The 14239-nt window shown below is 57.3% G+C and overlaps 1 protein-coding gene across 14 annotated transcripts in view; it reads right to left on the bottom strand.

Annotated features, from left to right (window-relative positions):
- Positions 1 to 14239, bottom strand: part of CAMK2B (calcium/calmodulin dependent protein kinase II beta) — a 108475-nt gene that overhangs the window by 25428 nt on the left and 68808 nt on the right. For all 14 annotated transcript variants that reach the window (XM_063608956.1, XM_055293256.2, XM_063608957.1 and 11 more), the window contains exons 5-9: positions 12418 to 12483; positions 4974 to 5046; positions 927 to 1029; positions 752 to 835; positions 62 to 156 (exon numbers count right to left, since the gene is read on the bottom strand). In XM_063608956.1, coding sequence (XP_063465026.1) covers positions 62 to 156; positions 752 to 835; positions 927 to 1029; positions 4974 to 5046; positions 12418 to 12483 — 421 coding nt within the window. The remainder of the gene's footprint in view (positions 1 to 61; positions 157 to 751; positions 836 to 926; positions 1030 to 4973; positions 5047 to 12417; positions 12484 to 14239) is intronic.

Here is a 14239-nt window from a genome sequence, read left to right as displayed (position 1 = left end):
TGCCCTCACCCAGCCACACCTGGAGGAAGGGAGCTCATCAGAGAGGGGCTGGTGCACTCACATCATAGGCACCAGCCTTGATCTGCTGGTACAGCTTGTGCTGGTCCTCGTCCCAGAAGGGTGGGTAGCCCACGAGCAGGATGTACAGGATCACCCCTGCGGATGGGGCCTGTGAGCACCGCAGCCACTTGCAGGGTGCCACTGTCCATGAAGCCCATGCCCTGCACCCTCACTGCCCAGCTCCTGTGGCCTTGGGAGGGCACTGGGGTCCCCAGCCTTCCTTTGCCCCCACCTGTGCAGCAGACACTGGGGTAGAAGGGCACAGCCAGCCCCCCGACCTCTGCCCCACACCCACACTATCACAGGGATGGGGGTGACGCCAAGCCCCTCTGCTGCTCCCCATCTCTGTGGGAGGAGACCCCTGCCCAAGGAGGTGGTCCTGCCCATGGCCCAACAGCCCCTGACCTCTCTTCTCCACTCCTATCCACCCACCACACTTCTGGACCAGACCTCTGCTGAGCGCAGGCGAGCACTGGGGTGAGCCAGGCTCATGTTTGCAATTCTAATCTGGGTGGAAAGGGGGCTCCCGGCTGTGTGGGCAGACCCCTGCCAGGGCAGCTCAAAGGCAGGTCTGACACAGATAAACCCAGATGACAGCAGGACGTGCTGGTCACTGCACACTCCAGGATGTAGTTGGGAAGTCCTGAAACACCCGAGGCCCTGCCCCGCACCAACTCGGGCCAGGCCTCACCACATGCCCAGATGTCCACGGGCTTGCCATACGCCTCTTTGCGAAGGACCTCAGGGGACAGGTAGCCTGGTGTGCCAGCGAACCCTAGAGAGAGGGGAAGAGGCCACGAAGGGCTATCAGCATCACCTCCTGCCTTGCCGACTGCCAGCCAACACACCCTGCCCCTGGCACTCACCAAACCATGCCTGCTGGTCCCCCTGCACCTCAATAGCCAGGCCGAAGTCTGCCAGCTTCACTGCAGCCCCTTTGCACTTGCTGGCCAGGAGCAGGTTCTCCGGCTGCAGGGAGGTGACCGGCACAAGGGTGCACGTTGTTTAAACCCAGAGGTGTTATGCAGGATGGGGTGAGGGGGTTACAAAACAGATAAAACAGTGGTTTGCAAGAGACAGGTGCACAGGTCTGAGCCCTGCCCCATGGTGTCTGCAGGGCATGGCTGAGCCTTCACCCCAGAGTCCCAGATGCTGAGCCTGCAACCCCACAGCCCCTCTGCCCCTGGGGAGAGAGACACAGCAGCTCTGGCCTTTCAGAGGAAACTTGGCTTTCAGCCTGAGCTTGGATCCCCATACCCTGGAAGAGCGACCTGGGGGCAAGTTGGACCAAAACCTCAAGCTCATCCGTACAAGCAAACTAAATGTTCCCCACAGCCCTGGGGCAGACTGTGCAGTGGCTGGGGCTCCCGTGGCCCTCGGACTCCCACTGGCTGAGAGGCTGCAACAGCCCTCCCTCCCCTCCCTGTTTCCCACTCCTCAGAGACATGGGATGTTGGGGACTGCTTGAGGGGAAGTTCAGGTATTTCCTGCTGAGATGGTGACCCCCAAAGGGCAAGGAGAAACTCCCAGGGGCCTCAGCACTAGAGGCAGCCCAGGACATCCACCCACCAAGTCCCCTGGCTCTGGTCATCCCCACTACATGGGGCAGGAAGGAGGCCCCTGCAATGACCCCCTGCCTGCTGGGTATCCACAGGTGGGGGGGTTACTCAGGCCCTGACACAGGGAGCAGTGCCCTTGCTCAAGCCAGAAGGACATCTGCTCCCTATCCTGCAGCAGCGGCCAAGGAGGCTGCTGTCTCTGGACTGGGGACACTTGGCACTGAGGGCCTGAGGGGGTCCCAGGGCCACTGCATCCCATGGGACCTTCCTGTCCCAGCTTTCAAACCCCATCGGGCTCTGGCCTACCCATCAGCCTCACCATCTCCCAGCGGTGGGGTCTCTCGGCTGCAGGCCTTCCTTGTCTCTGACCAGCAGGGGGCTCCCTGGGGCCCTCAGGCCCCCTTGGCCAGCCTCCCAGGCCACCCCTTCGCCCTGGTGAGTGTCCCGCTGTCCTGGCACTGCTTCCATCTGATGCACTACCCTCGGGATCACACTGCTGCTTGATGAGCCACCAAAAAAGACAAAACAGACCACTCCACCCACTTTTAACACTGGTTGTAAACCTCAGAGATCTTGAAATGTGAAAAAGTGGCCCCCAGAATGAATGACATATGCTATCCCCATGTGCAAAGACTGCCACAGCCCTGAGCTGTGAGCGCCCCTCAGCAGAAACCCAGAGCTTCCTCGAAAGCTCCAGCCATGCCCTACTGAGCAGGTGGGATGAGGCCATGTGCCCCCTTGACAAGGCAGCATTGGGGGCTTCTGTCCCCCACCTCCACCTCCTCGTCACCTTGGGGGTCCCAGCCTGCTGGGGCACACGCATCCCTGTCCACCGAGCACCAACCCACAGGCCACTGGACATGGTGATTTTGCCAACGTGAGTGGGTGGAGGTCCCAAGCTCCCCGTGCAGCCACATGGAGAAGTCGGACAGAGGAGGGGTCAGGGGCTGCATTTTTCCACCCAGCCCAGAGCAGACTTGCTGCATGTCCCCCCTCCCCAGAGGAAACAGACCAGCAGTTCTTCCGAAGAGAAGGAGTGTTAAGTGAACATGGACCGTAGGAAGCCCTGGGCAAGAAGGCCTGGAGGCTCCAGGGTAGCTCTGAGGCTGTGCCCACCCCTGCTAGGCCACCCAGTGATGCCCCACCCTGGCTCTTTTGCAGCTCCCTAGGATGACATTAACTGCCCTCTGCTCTCTGCCACCCTCCCCAGTGAGCCTGCAACCCCACAGCCCCTCTGCCCCTGGGGACAGAGACACAGCAGCTCTGGCCTTTCAGAGGAAACTTGGCTTTCAGCCTGAGCTTGGATCCCCATACCCTGGAAGAGCGACCTGGGGGCAAGTTGGACCAAAACCTCAAGCTCATCCTTACAAGCAAACTAAATGTTCCCCACAGCCCTGGGGCAGACCGTGCAGTGGCTGGGGCTCCCGTGGCCCTCGGACTCCCACTGGCTGAGAGGCTGCAACAGCCCTCCCTCCCCTCCCTGTTTCCCACTCCTCAGAGACATGGGATGTTGGGGACTGCTTGAGGGGAAGTTCAGGTATTTCCTGCTGAGAGCAACCCTACTACTCTGCTGCTTCCTGGGCTGTCACGATCAAGACGGTGGATTTCTGTCCAGGAGAAAAGGACATCCTGTCCCCCTCAACAGGAGGTTGAGACAGCAAGAATTCTGTTTGTCTCCCAAATTGGGGAGGAGGTACCACTGACCTCCACTTCTATGCCTTGGCCCCAGAGTTAACCAGATAAATCATGGGGTCTGGTAACAAAATGTCTGTGACCCCTCACAGGACAACCACTAAGTCCTAGCACCAACCCACGTGGCCCCGAGGGGAATACCTGGGGGCCTCCCAGAGGCGCCTGAGGCTGACTCAGATGAGACAAAGCAGGACATGCCTGGGATGCAGAGATGAGAGGGGGCAGGGGGCACAGTGGCGTGTAAAGGGTATAGGAGAGGGTCCTGGATCTGCTCTTTGTGTGATACTCTCCCCAGAGCAGCGCAAAGATCATCGATGGCCTAAGGAAAGGTGTGACCCCCATTCAGCATGAAAACCAATGGGGAGGTTGGTCTTAAATGCCATCAGGGTGATGGCCCCAGGGTCCGCACTGCTTGCCTGTCTACAGAGAAGCAGCAGGCTGAACCAAGCCTTGGGGAAGGTGGGGTTGAAGAAGGAGGAAAGGAGATTGGAAGGAAGGAAAGGGAGGGAGGAAGGGAGAGGAGGAGCAGAGAGACAGCTAAGCTTCTGAGAGGCCACCCTGTGACCTGGGGGGTGACCAATCTTCTTCTGAACAGAGCCTAGAACTGCTTTGCCCAGACCTGAGCTGGGGGCAGCAGAGACTTGAAGAAAGGGCTGGGAGGACTTGGCACACCCTGGCGAGTCCTGCTCTCACCACCCTGCTCCCAGCGGTGTCAGCCCTGTCACCCGTGTCCCCACCTGCCAGAGTGGAGTCTTGGCGGGGGCTCACAGTTAGACCCTGAGTGGACATTTGTTACTAGCTGATTTCTCTATCGCCCAGCCTGGAGTGCGGGGTAATAGGCTGATTTCTGAAGACTGACCCCTCCCAGCCCTGGAGGTCCGGAGGGGTAGGGAGGGCCATGTGCAGACCCCCCCAACACACAAGTGCACCCACATGCACATGTACACACATGCCCAGACATGCACACATGCATACATGCACACATGTACCCACATGTACACATTCACATATGCATGCACACAAACATGCCCACACACGTACACACTTGTACACACATGCATACTCATGCATGCACACAGTCCCCACACATGTGCATGCACACATGCCATATGTATACACACATGCACACAGGCACACATACAGACATGTGACCACCCATGCAGACATATGCACTCACATCTGTAAGTGTGCACATACATGCACATCCCCACACAGGTGCAAGATGCACACACAAGCATGTATACACACATGTGCACACACAACCATGTATACACACATGTGCACACACACACAATGCCTCCACCCAGGCATGCACATATGTACACGCGAACCTCCATGTACACACGTACGCACATGCACACACATACTTCTATGCACATGACACATGCACACTTACATACAGGTGCACACACATAAGCATGCACACATGCCTCTAGACATCCATGCACATATGCACACCCTCCACACAGGACGTGCACACACATACCCATGCACATGCATGCACACACTCCTCCATGCATGCACACAAGGACACACACACACATATACCTCACCCCTCCAAGCTCCACAGTGCCCCACACTGTCCAGCCCCTCACACTTCCTTGTACACAGCATGCAGGTACAGACAACAGACACCTGGCACAGAGTGGGGTGGGAACTCACCTTGAGGTCTCTGTGGACGACCCCCATTTGGTGACAATGGAGAACAGCCTCCAGGATCTGCTGGATGCAGTGACTGTGGCAAACAGCAGGTGGGTTAGTGCGAGTGGCCCTGGGGAGCAGCAAGAGGAGGCACTGGGGGCAGGGGCAATGGTGCTGTGTGGCCTGGGGGGACCAGGGGGACAAAGCGAGTCAAGGGGAGAGGAGATGCTGGCCAGGAGGGGCCTCTAGGCCTCCTTCCTCACCTCCAAGGCCAGCAACCCTGGCCCTGGCCCTGCCTTCCCCTCTGGGCCCGTATCTGCTCAGAGGGCACGGCCAGCCACACAGAAGTGACTTTCAAAGGAAACACCCCTGTCCCCAGGCTCCTGTTGGCCAAGCCTGACCCTAAGCTGGGCACCCTCAGGAGGGAGGCCAGGCTGAGTCTGTACCCTGCAAGACAGGCTGAGGTGAGCGGGCCGGGCAAGCGGGCTGGAAAACCAAGGCAGGGAAGGGCCAAGGCGGCTGGAGGTGGGGGCAGGGGGCTGCCCTGGTGTGTGAGAAAGCCCCAGGCACCAGGACCCTGCTCTGTGCTGGAGCAGAAATAATGTGCTGGGGCACGTTACTTCATTTTAATAAAAAGTGAAACCTGCCTGGGCGCGGTGGTTCATACCTGTAATCCCAGCACTTTGGGAGCCAAGGCGGGCGGATCACCTGAGGTCAGGAGTTCAAGACCAGCCTGGCCAACATGGCGAAACCCCGTCTCTACAAAAAATACAAAAATTAGCTGGGTGTGGTGGTGGGTGCCTGTAATCCCAGCTACTCAGGAGGCTAAGGAAGGGAGAATTGCTTGAACCCGGGAGGTGGAGGTTGCAGTGAGCCAAGGTGGCGCCACTGCACTCCAGCCTGGGCGACAGAGGGAGACTCCATCTCAAAAAGAAAAAAAAAAAAAAAGTGAAACCCAAGCTTCCACATCGGCTGGTGGCTGCCGTGTTGGGTGGCTCAGTTCCAGCAGCACTACTAGGGGCATCCAGCTCAGCTCCCAGGGATCTGAGGGGCTGGGCAGGGGGCTGTGTGTGCACGGCACTGAGCACATGGAGCTTCCCCTTCAACCCTTCCTCTCGTAGTCAGGGAGGGCTGTTGGCAGAAGTCCTGGGCCCTTCCAGGCCATGACTGGCTGGGAGGAGAGGTCCAAGCTGCTCTCAGGCCACCTCCCTGACACCTGTCCTAGAGCACATCAGACCCAGGGCCACGGAGCCCCTGCACACACCGAGAGCCTGTGGCTTGAATCTGCTTCTGCCCGGGTGCCCCTTGAGCCCAACACAAGCCCTTCCCCAGTGACAGCTCCTCAATGCAGGGTGATAGCCACCACCTCCGAGGCTGCCCTGCTGGGCCTGGAGGCATTTGCCACAGGCTGCCGATGCCCACCTGCCTGGGGCCTCAGTCACCACCCCACTGGGCAGGGTCAAGGGAGGGACAGGAAGACCCCCTCAAGACCCTTCTATCCCAGCCAGATCCTTGGGGACAGGAGGGTGACCAGGGTCAGCAAAATGAGTGGGCTTTTCTTTCCTAACAGCAAATTCAGAGAGGACACAGGAGGCCAGCCCTCTTCCTCAAATAGCTCCCAGCCCTCCTGGTCCCATCTGTACAGCGTCAGCCATTGCATTAAAAAGTGAATCTGAGCTTCCTCCTGAAGAAATCCAGCCCTCAGAGTCCTAACGGGTGATGGACTCCTGAGGTGTGTGGGGTCAGGAGAAGCCAGGCCCAAACTCATGGGAGACAGCCCCTTGGTGGTGTCACTTCAATGTCACCAAGAGTGGGAGCCACAATCCTATCTCCATGCTCCATATGCCCTGGGGTGTCCCGCTTTCCCTCCTCCCCATGTGCCCTGGGGTGTCCTGCCTTCCCTCCTCCCCATGTGCCCTGGGGTGTCCTGCCCCTTTGTTGAAACATCCTCCCTTCTCCCTAGCCTATGCCTAGAGACTTCCTGGCCTCTCTTCTGCTACTGCAACTCCCGTAGGGGGCTGTGTCCCTGAAGTCATCTCATGGCAAGCCACTATGAGGAGCATCTACTTCCCATGCTGCCCTCATCTGCCTGGACCACCCCCTCCTCCTTGTTCCCGAGGGGGCCCAGCATCTGTTCCTCTGAATGGCCAACTGTGTCCTGGCAAGGCCTGTGAGCCTAAGCATGGCTGGCTGGCTGGGGTGGGGGCTTCCCTCTGGTGGGCCGACTCAGCCTCCCTACGGAACGGGAAGCCTGGGCAGTCGAGGGTAAGGCTGTGGGGTCAGATATCCACAGCCATCCAGATGGGTCCAGATGCAGAGTGAGCTCAGCGTGGCCCTCCCGGGGGCCAGCTCCTTCATGCACTGCTGCATGGTGTGGACGGTAGCAGTGCTGGCCAGATCCTGTGGTCAGTATTGGCCCTGCTTTGTCCTGGGAAGGGCATAGATCTTGGGCTCCTCCTGTCCAACTGTGTGCACTTTCCCCCAGCCCATCCCCGTGGTCCATCACCTCCCTGATGGCTGGACTTTCCTCTGCCTTTGGGCACTCTCCTGGTGGAGTGATGTGTGCAGAGGTTGTGGTCACCAGGAAGTGCCACCTCCCTGGACACCAACAGGGGCTCGGCCTGCACCACATGCACCTCACAGACTACTACTGAGGGCGAGAGTTGAACCTTCCTCCTCGACCTTCTTTCAGCCTCAGACTTACTGAGTCCTGGCCGCAGCTCTGGCCACGCCCTGTATCCTCCTTCCTCCCCAGCTGTCATCGCCCCCTGACTCCACAGTTGGCTCACCCAGTCCTCCTCGGCCTCCCCTGCTGGTGGTGCAGGGCCCCAAACCAATGCCAGAGACCGGGACTATGGGGCCAGCATTGGGTCTGCACCTCTCCATGGTGTCCTTGAGGGTATGAATGGGACTTGGCATGTGTTGCTGAGATCAAGTCCGCCCGGTCCATTGTCACGCAGGCTCCAGGCCCTGCAATCGCATGCTCAGGATTGAGTTGGCTGAGCAAGCCAGGGGTCCCCAGAACAAGGCTGGGCCAGGCTGCACCCAGCAGGGTAGGTGGGATGGGACAACCACCTGGCCTGGGACAGCCCATTCAGGGCGGTCCCCTGCACTTTAGGGACCTGTCCTCATATTGCCCTTGTCCTGGTGCAATCTGAGACCACGGCCCTTGGAGGATGTGAGACTCACAGTCACACCATCTTGTCTGCCCTCACTTTCTGTTAACATCGCTGTCTTCTCTAGGAAGGGCCGACCCCCTCTAGGTTTGTTTTTGTTTTTTCATGTTTTGAACAGTTTAAGATGTCACTTTTGTGATTAGAATTGTTCTCAAGCAGCATTTGGGACATTACTCTCAGCCTGGGCTCTGATGTCCTCCCCCTCCACGGACAGTCAGCATTGCATCAAGTCCCTTCAGCCATCTTTCAGTAGCAACATTGCTTTTTTTTTTTTTGAGACAGAGTCTCGCTCTGTCACCCAGGCTGGAGCGCAGTGGCGCGATCTCGTCTCACTGCAATCTCCACCTCCCAGGTTCAAGCGATTCTCCTGCCTCAACCTCCAGAATAGCTGGGATTACAGGCATGCGCCACCACGCCAGGCTAATTTTTATATTTTTAATAGAGACGGGGTTTCACCATGTTGGCCAAGATGTTCTCGATCTCCTGACCTTGTGATCTGTCCACCTTGGCCTCCCAGAGTGCTGGGATTACAGGCATGAGCCACCGTGCCTGGCCACCACATTGCTTTTTAAGTTTTTTTTTTAAAAAAATGGGTTCTAAATGTTTTGAACTTTGCTTTCCCTGTTTGAAGAAGACATGGGCACCCTTCAGTTTCCCCATAAACTCCAAAATAAGACCCTGCTTCCTCCTAAGAGGAATTTCCAGCTTTGTTCATTAGAAATGAGTTCAGAAAAGCAATGACTGGCATGTTTCTTCTTGTTCCTTAGATGGGGCTCATCCAGAAATCCATCAGCTGCTCCACGGCAGCAGCTCTTGGCCCTTGGCAGGTACCAGGCAGGGCATTAGTACACTTGGCCCTGGCTGCGTCTGTGTGGTTCGGAAAGCACCTCCCTGCCTGGGTCTGGCCAGGAGGCCTCGGCCCATCCTGTCCCGCGCCTGTCCCTCTTTACCTCTGTCACAGCACACCCTTGACTGTTCAGACATGGGGCTCCGCCCTGGGGGTAAGTCAAGCTCCCTCCTTTGCTACAGTCCTGCCCCGAGTTTGTGGCGATGCTTGTGGGGTAGGGGCCCACAGGGGCTTCTGTCAGACTCTCCACCGAGCTCCACTGCTTGAAGGCTGAAGCTCACGCACAGAGAGCAAAGCCGCCATGGCCCCAGGCAGGGCGCGAGGCTCACCCAGAAAGAAAGGAGCCCAAGGCTGCTGAAGCCCGAGGAGGGGCCCTATGCTGAGGCTGTCGCGCCAGCAGGGCCAACCCAGGAGGGGCTCTCCAGGAAGCTCCTTCCCTCTCCATGTCCCCTCTCCCACTCAGCCTCCAAAATCACTGCCCCGATCCTGGCACTCTCTACAGGACGCAGGCCGTGTGCCCCCTCGCTCCCCACAGTCTGGCTATGGAATGCCCTCCATTTGAGCTCCAAACCCTCAATGGAGGCAGTGGAGTTTCTAAGAGAACATCTCTTCTGGCTGGTTCCAAGGGACCCCATACACCAGGGGTGCTCTCCGCATCGGGAGTCCTGTGAGAGGAGGTGGGGAGACCTGGGTCAGAGCAGGGAACACTACAGTTTGCTCTGGCAAAGGTTCCTGGGACCTGAACAGCCTGAGCATTTCCTGAGGACGCTAGAAATCCCTCACTTCTCCCTTCCTGAGCCTACCCTGAGGCTGCTCCAGACCTCGCCAGGCCAGCTCTGCGGTCCCCCGGCCCACAGCAGAAAATCTGGGGTTCAAGCAGGTGGGACTCCTGCTGCCAGGCCAGGCACCCGAGGGCCCGCCACGGGGAGGGGCTGTGGGTGTGTGGGGGGTGCTGTGTGTCCATCAGAGATTCAGACTGAGTGGGGAGATGCTAAGCAAGAAGGCAAGGCTGCGCCTGTGGACTGGGCAGAGGGGCTGGCGCTGTGGAGGGAACTGGCCTGGTGTGATGAGGAAGCCACACGTGACCCCTTCACCCCCATGGCTGGAGCTGCCCCATTCCAGCCTCCACCTGGGGCGGCAAGGGGTGCAGCATTCTGGGCAGGCTGACTCTCAAGCTGATCCCCAGAGTGGGGGATAACAGGTTGTGTCTCCTTCCCCAAACCTGATGAACACAAAGACTCCTAAACCACACAGGGGCCAAGAGGGATCCACAGGAGCAGAGGGGGCTCTGGGGGCTGCAGTACATCAATAAGGAGGCAGAGGGAGCACAGGAGAGGGTGGGGCACAGGGGGACAGGGGAAAGGGCTGGAGGCGGCAGGTGAGGAGGAGGGTGGGAGTGAGAGGCCTGTGATGGGGCACAGGCAGGGGGTGGGGGTGGGGGTGGGGGAGGGTGGGGCTGTGGTCTAAGGCACTCCTGAGCCCTAGCTGTGGGGTCCAATCTGCTGATGGGAGGCTCTAGGAGGCCACATGCCCCCACCCTTGGCCAGCATCTGTCCACCCCTCAGGGCACTCCACCCACCCCAGGATCCCACCTGCCCTGGCAGGTGTCTGGATGGGCCACCAGGGACCCTTAAGTCCACCTGGCCAGCAGGCAGGCAGCAGCACACTCTGTGACATATCTTACCCCAGAAGCTCAGAGCAGGGGGACAGGGTTCCGTTCCACTTTCTACTTTTCTTCTAAGTATAGGATAAAGGAAAACCTCGTCTTTCTCCGCTCCAAGTGCACAGGCCTCTGCAGGCTGTTCTGCAAACTACAAAGTCCCTCCTCAAGGATCCTTAGAAAAGAAGCCAGTGTCCCAAACCCCACAGAAGTCTGGGGCCAAGAGACTCGCCAGCTCTGTCCCTCTCCCTGCCCGGCTCTAGGGGAGGCCCGGTGGCACCAGAGCTGCTCACACTGCCCATCAGGAATGCGGGCCATGTCACAATGGGCAGTTTCCTACTGGTGCAGAGGCAAGTCACATCAAACCACTTCTGCTACTTGAAAAAAATTCATTTTCCTGGATCAGAAATGTAATACACACTCATTTTAAAAAGTTTTTTTTTTTTTTTTTTTTTGAGACAGAGTTTTGCTCTTGTTGCCCACCCAGGCTGGAGTGCAATGGTGCAATCTCAGCTCACCGCAACCTCCGCCTCCTGGGTTCAAGCGATTCTCCTGCCTCAGCCTCCCGAGTAGCTGGGATTACAGGCATGCGCCACCACACCCGGCTAATTTTGTATTTTTAGTAGAGACGGGGTTTCTCCATGTTGGTCAGGTTGGCCTGGAACTCCCGACCTCAGGTGATCCGCCCACCTCGGCCTCCCAAAGTGTTGGAATTACAGGTGTGAGCCACCACGCACGGCCTAAAAAGAGTTTTTAAATAGACAAAGATACAAATTTAAAATCATCCACAATTTCACCACCTAGCGAGGTCCTCCGTTAGCCTTATTTATGTATTTATTTTTTGGAGACAGGGTCTTGCTCTGTCACCCAGGCTGGAGTGCAGTGGCATAATCTCGGCTCACTGCAACTTTGAACTCCTGGGCTCAAACCATCCTCCCACCTCAGCTTCCCAAGTAGCTTATGTGCATGTGTGCCACCATGCCTGGCTAATTTTTTTTAAGTTTTTGGTAGAGAGGGGGTCTCATTATATTGCCCAGGCTAGTCTCAAACTCCTAGCCTCAAGCAATCCTCCTGTCTTGGCCTCCCAAAATGTTAGGATTACAGGTGTGAGATACCATGCCTGGCCTCAGGTTTTTTTTTTTTTTTTTTTTTTTTTTTTTTTAAATACACATCTCTGTGGCAGAGCAGCGTGGGCAGAGCCCAGTGGGCAGGGAGTAACGCTGTCAGCTGTCCCTGAGGTGAGATGTACTGTTACGAGAGACATCCTTGTCAGGTGTCAGGATGGCATCTGGCCTGGGCCACAGCAGGCTACCAGTGGCCTATGCTTCCAGGGACGGGGCCCTGTCACCTCCCCAGCTGACATCTGCCATCCCTCAATCTGGTCTCCAGCAGCCGGGCCACAAACAGCCATCTCTGAGACCATCTGTCCCTCTTCATCCCCCCAGGGAGGGCTGGCCTTGTGGGAAGGGCTGCCTGAGGGTCCACAGGAAGCCCCACCTGGATGGAGCCCAAGTTCCTCCATTCCATCCTCACACTTGGAGGCCCATAGACCCAGGGCCAAGCCCTCTGAACAGGGCATTGGGCGTGGAGGGGAGGTGGCCTCTTGGCTCTGTGCTGAAGTTATAAGCTTCCTTTGGCTTCATGCCTGTCAGTCTGGGGTGTGGGTGAGCAGAGATGCTCAGGACCAGACGTGGGTTAGAAAGAGCAGCAGGAGTGGGTGAAGGAGGGATGGCGAGGGTATAAAGGAAGAGGGACAGGACAGCGTGAGGGCTCTGCACCCACCTGGCATCAGCCTCGCTGTAGTACTCTCTCGCCACAATGTCTTCAAAGAGCTCCCCACCAGTGACCCTATGGGAGAAGCATGAAGGGGTCACAGATTCTGGAGACCCCTGTCACACTACACTGTCACCTCCATTACTACTACCACCACCATCACCACTATCATCACCATCACTCCCATCATCACTAATGTCACCATCACCAGCATCATCACAACCATCATCACCACCACCAACCACCATTATCACCAACCACCATCACTATCACTACCACCATCACCACCAACCAACATCACCATTGCTACCACTATCACCAGCATCATCACCACCATCACCACCACCACCAACTACCATCACCAACCACTATCACCACCACCACCACCATCACCACCACCACCATCACCACCACCACCATCACCATCACTACCACCACCACCATGACCATCACCAACACCACTACCATCATCATCACCATCACCACCATCATCACCATCATCACCATCACACCATTACCATTATCATCACCACCACCACCATCACCAGCACCACCACCTCCACCACATTACCATCATCACTTGGGACTGACAGCTTACTAGTGCTTACTTATCTATAATGACATTTAACATTTCAGTCCTCACAACCACTCTATGACTTTGGCCACTATTATACTCCATTTTTATGGATGAGAAAACAAATTTCAAAGATTTGGTGATTTGTCCAGAGTGGGCAGCACAGGAGCTTTGTCTCAGGATCTCCATTGTTACACCCAGGCCTTGTGACTCAAATTCCAAGTCTGAGAAGATCTGGTCTCCCCTCCTCAATACTCTCCCACCCCCACTTAGGGCCAGAGTGGTGGCCCTCACACAGGATCAGAGCCCAAAGACACGGTGCCTAAATCTGGCCTCCTTGGTGGCCTGGGGTCTTGAGGTGTTCAAGTCCCATCTCTAGGAGAGGAACAGAGATGACAGGCAGAAGGGAGGTCTCTGCCCACTCTCCTGTCCTGTGTCTCTACCCAGTGAGTAGTCATTGGACCCTATGGTCAGGATAGACCCTGTGAGCAGAAGCCACAATCTGAAGGGCCTCTGGGAGCCAGGTAATGTGGGCATGGAACAAAAAGGTGGAGGGGCTGGATGCATGACAGGGGAGTAGGACGGAGCCCTCTGCAGGTCTGGCCAAGCCCCTCACACACTTAGCCTGCTTGAGTCTGCTGGTAGACTCCCCTAGAAGCCCTCACCCCTGAGAAGGTTAGAGTCTCTGCTCCCACACCACTTCCTGTGACCCTATGTGTGGGGCAGGCCTGTGGGGTCCGAGCCCCTCCTCTGCCTCCGCACCCTCTTCCCCATCTCCCCGCCTGCTCCACTGCACTGCCCAGGCGCTGTGGCTTCTCTATATGCCTGGCAGTTTTCCCCATTGGTTCTGGAAAGTAGGGCTTAGGTCTTCCTCATTTCTGGGCCCAGCACTTGGGGCTGGGCTGGTCCACGGCAGGGAAGACCCAGGGAGTGGGTCTGTTGAACATGTGACCTTGGCACATGTGGGTGCTCTCTCAGCACCAGAGAAAAAGAAAAGTGAGCATGTGTTGAATGTCGGCTCACCCCTGCTCCAGCTAAACGCATGCCCTGATGATCCCATTGAATCCCCTCAGAATCCTTCGAGCAATGTGAGGGTGAAATGCACTGGGAAGACACCCAAGTCCCTGGCACCTAGCAGGGCATTAAAGGACTGGGTGTCCCCTTTCCTTTCCCCATTTTTCTGTCCAGGCTGGGGGCTGGGGGCAGGGGCTCTGCCTCTGTTGCCTGACTGGCTCTGCTGTTCTGTGTCCCCGACCA

Source organism: Symphalangus syndactylus, chromosome 9, assembly GCF_028878055.3.
Source record: "Symphalangus syndactylus isolate Jambi chromosome 9, NHGRI_mSymSyn1-v2.1_pri, whole genome shotgun sequence".
Lineage (NCBI taxonomy): Eukaryota > Metazoa > Chordata > Mammalia > Primates > Hylobatidae > Symphalangus > Symphalangus syndactylus.
Note: the sequence above shows the minus strand (reverse complement) of the source record. Positions and strands in the feature narration are given on the sequence as shown.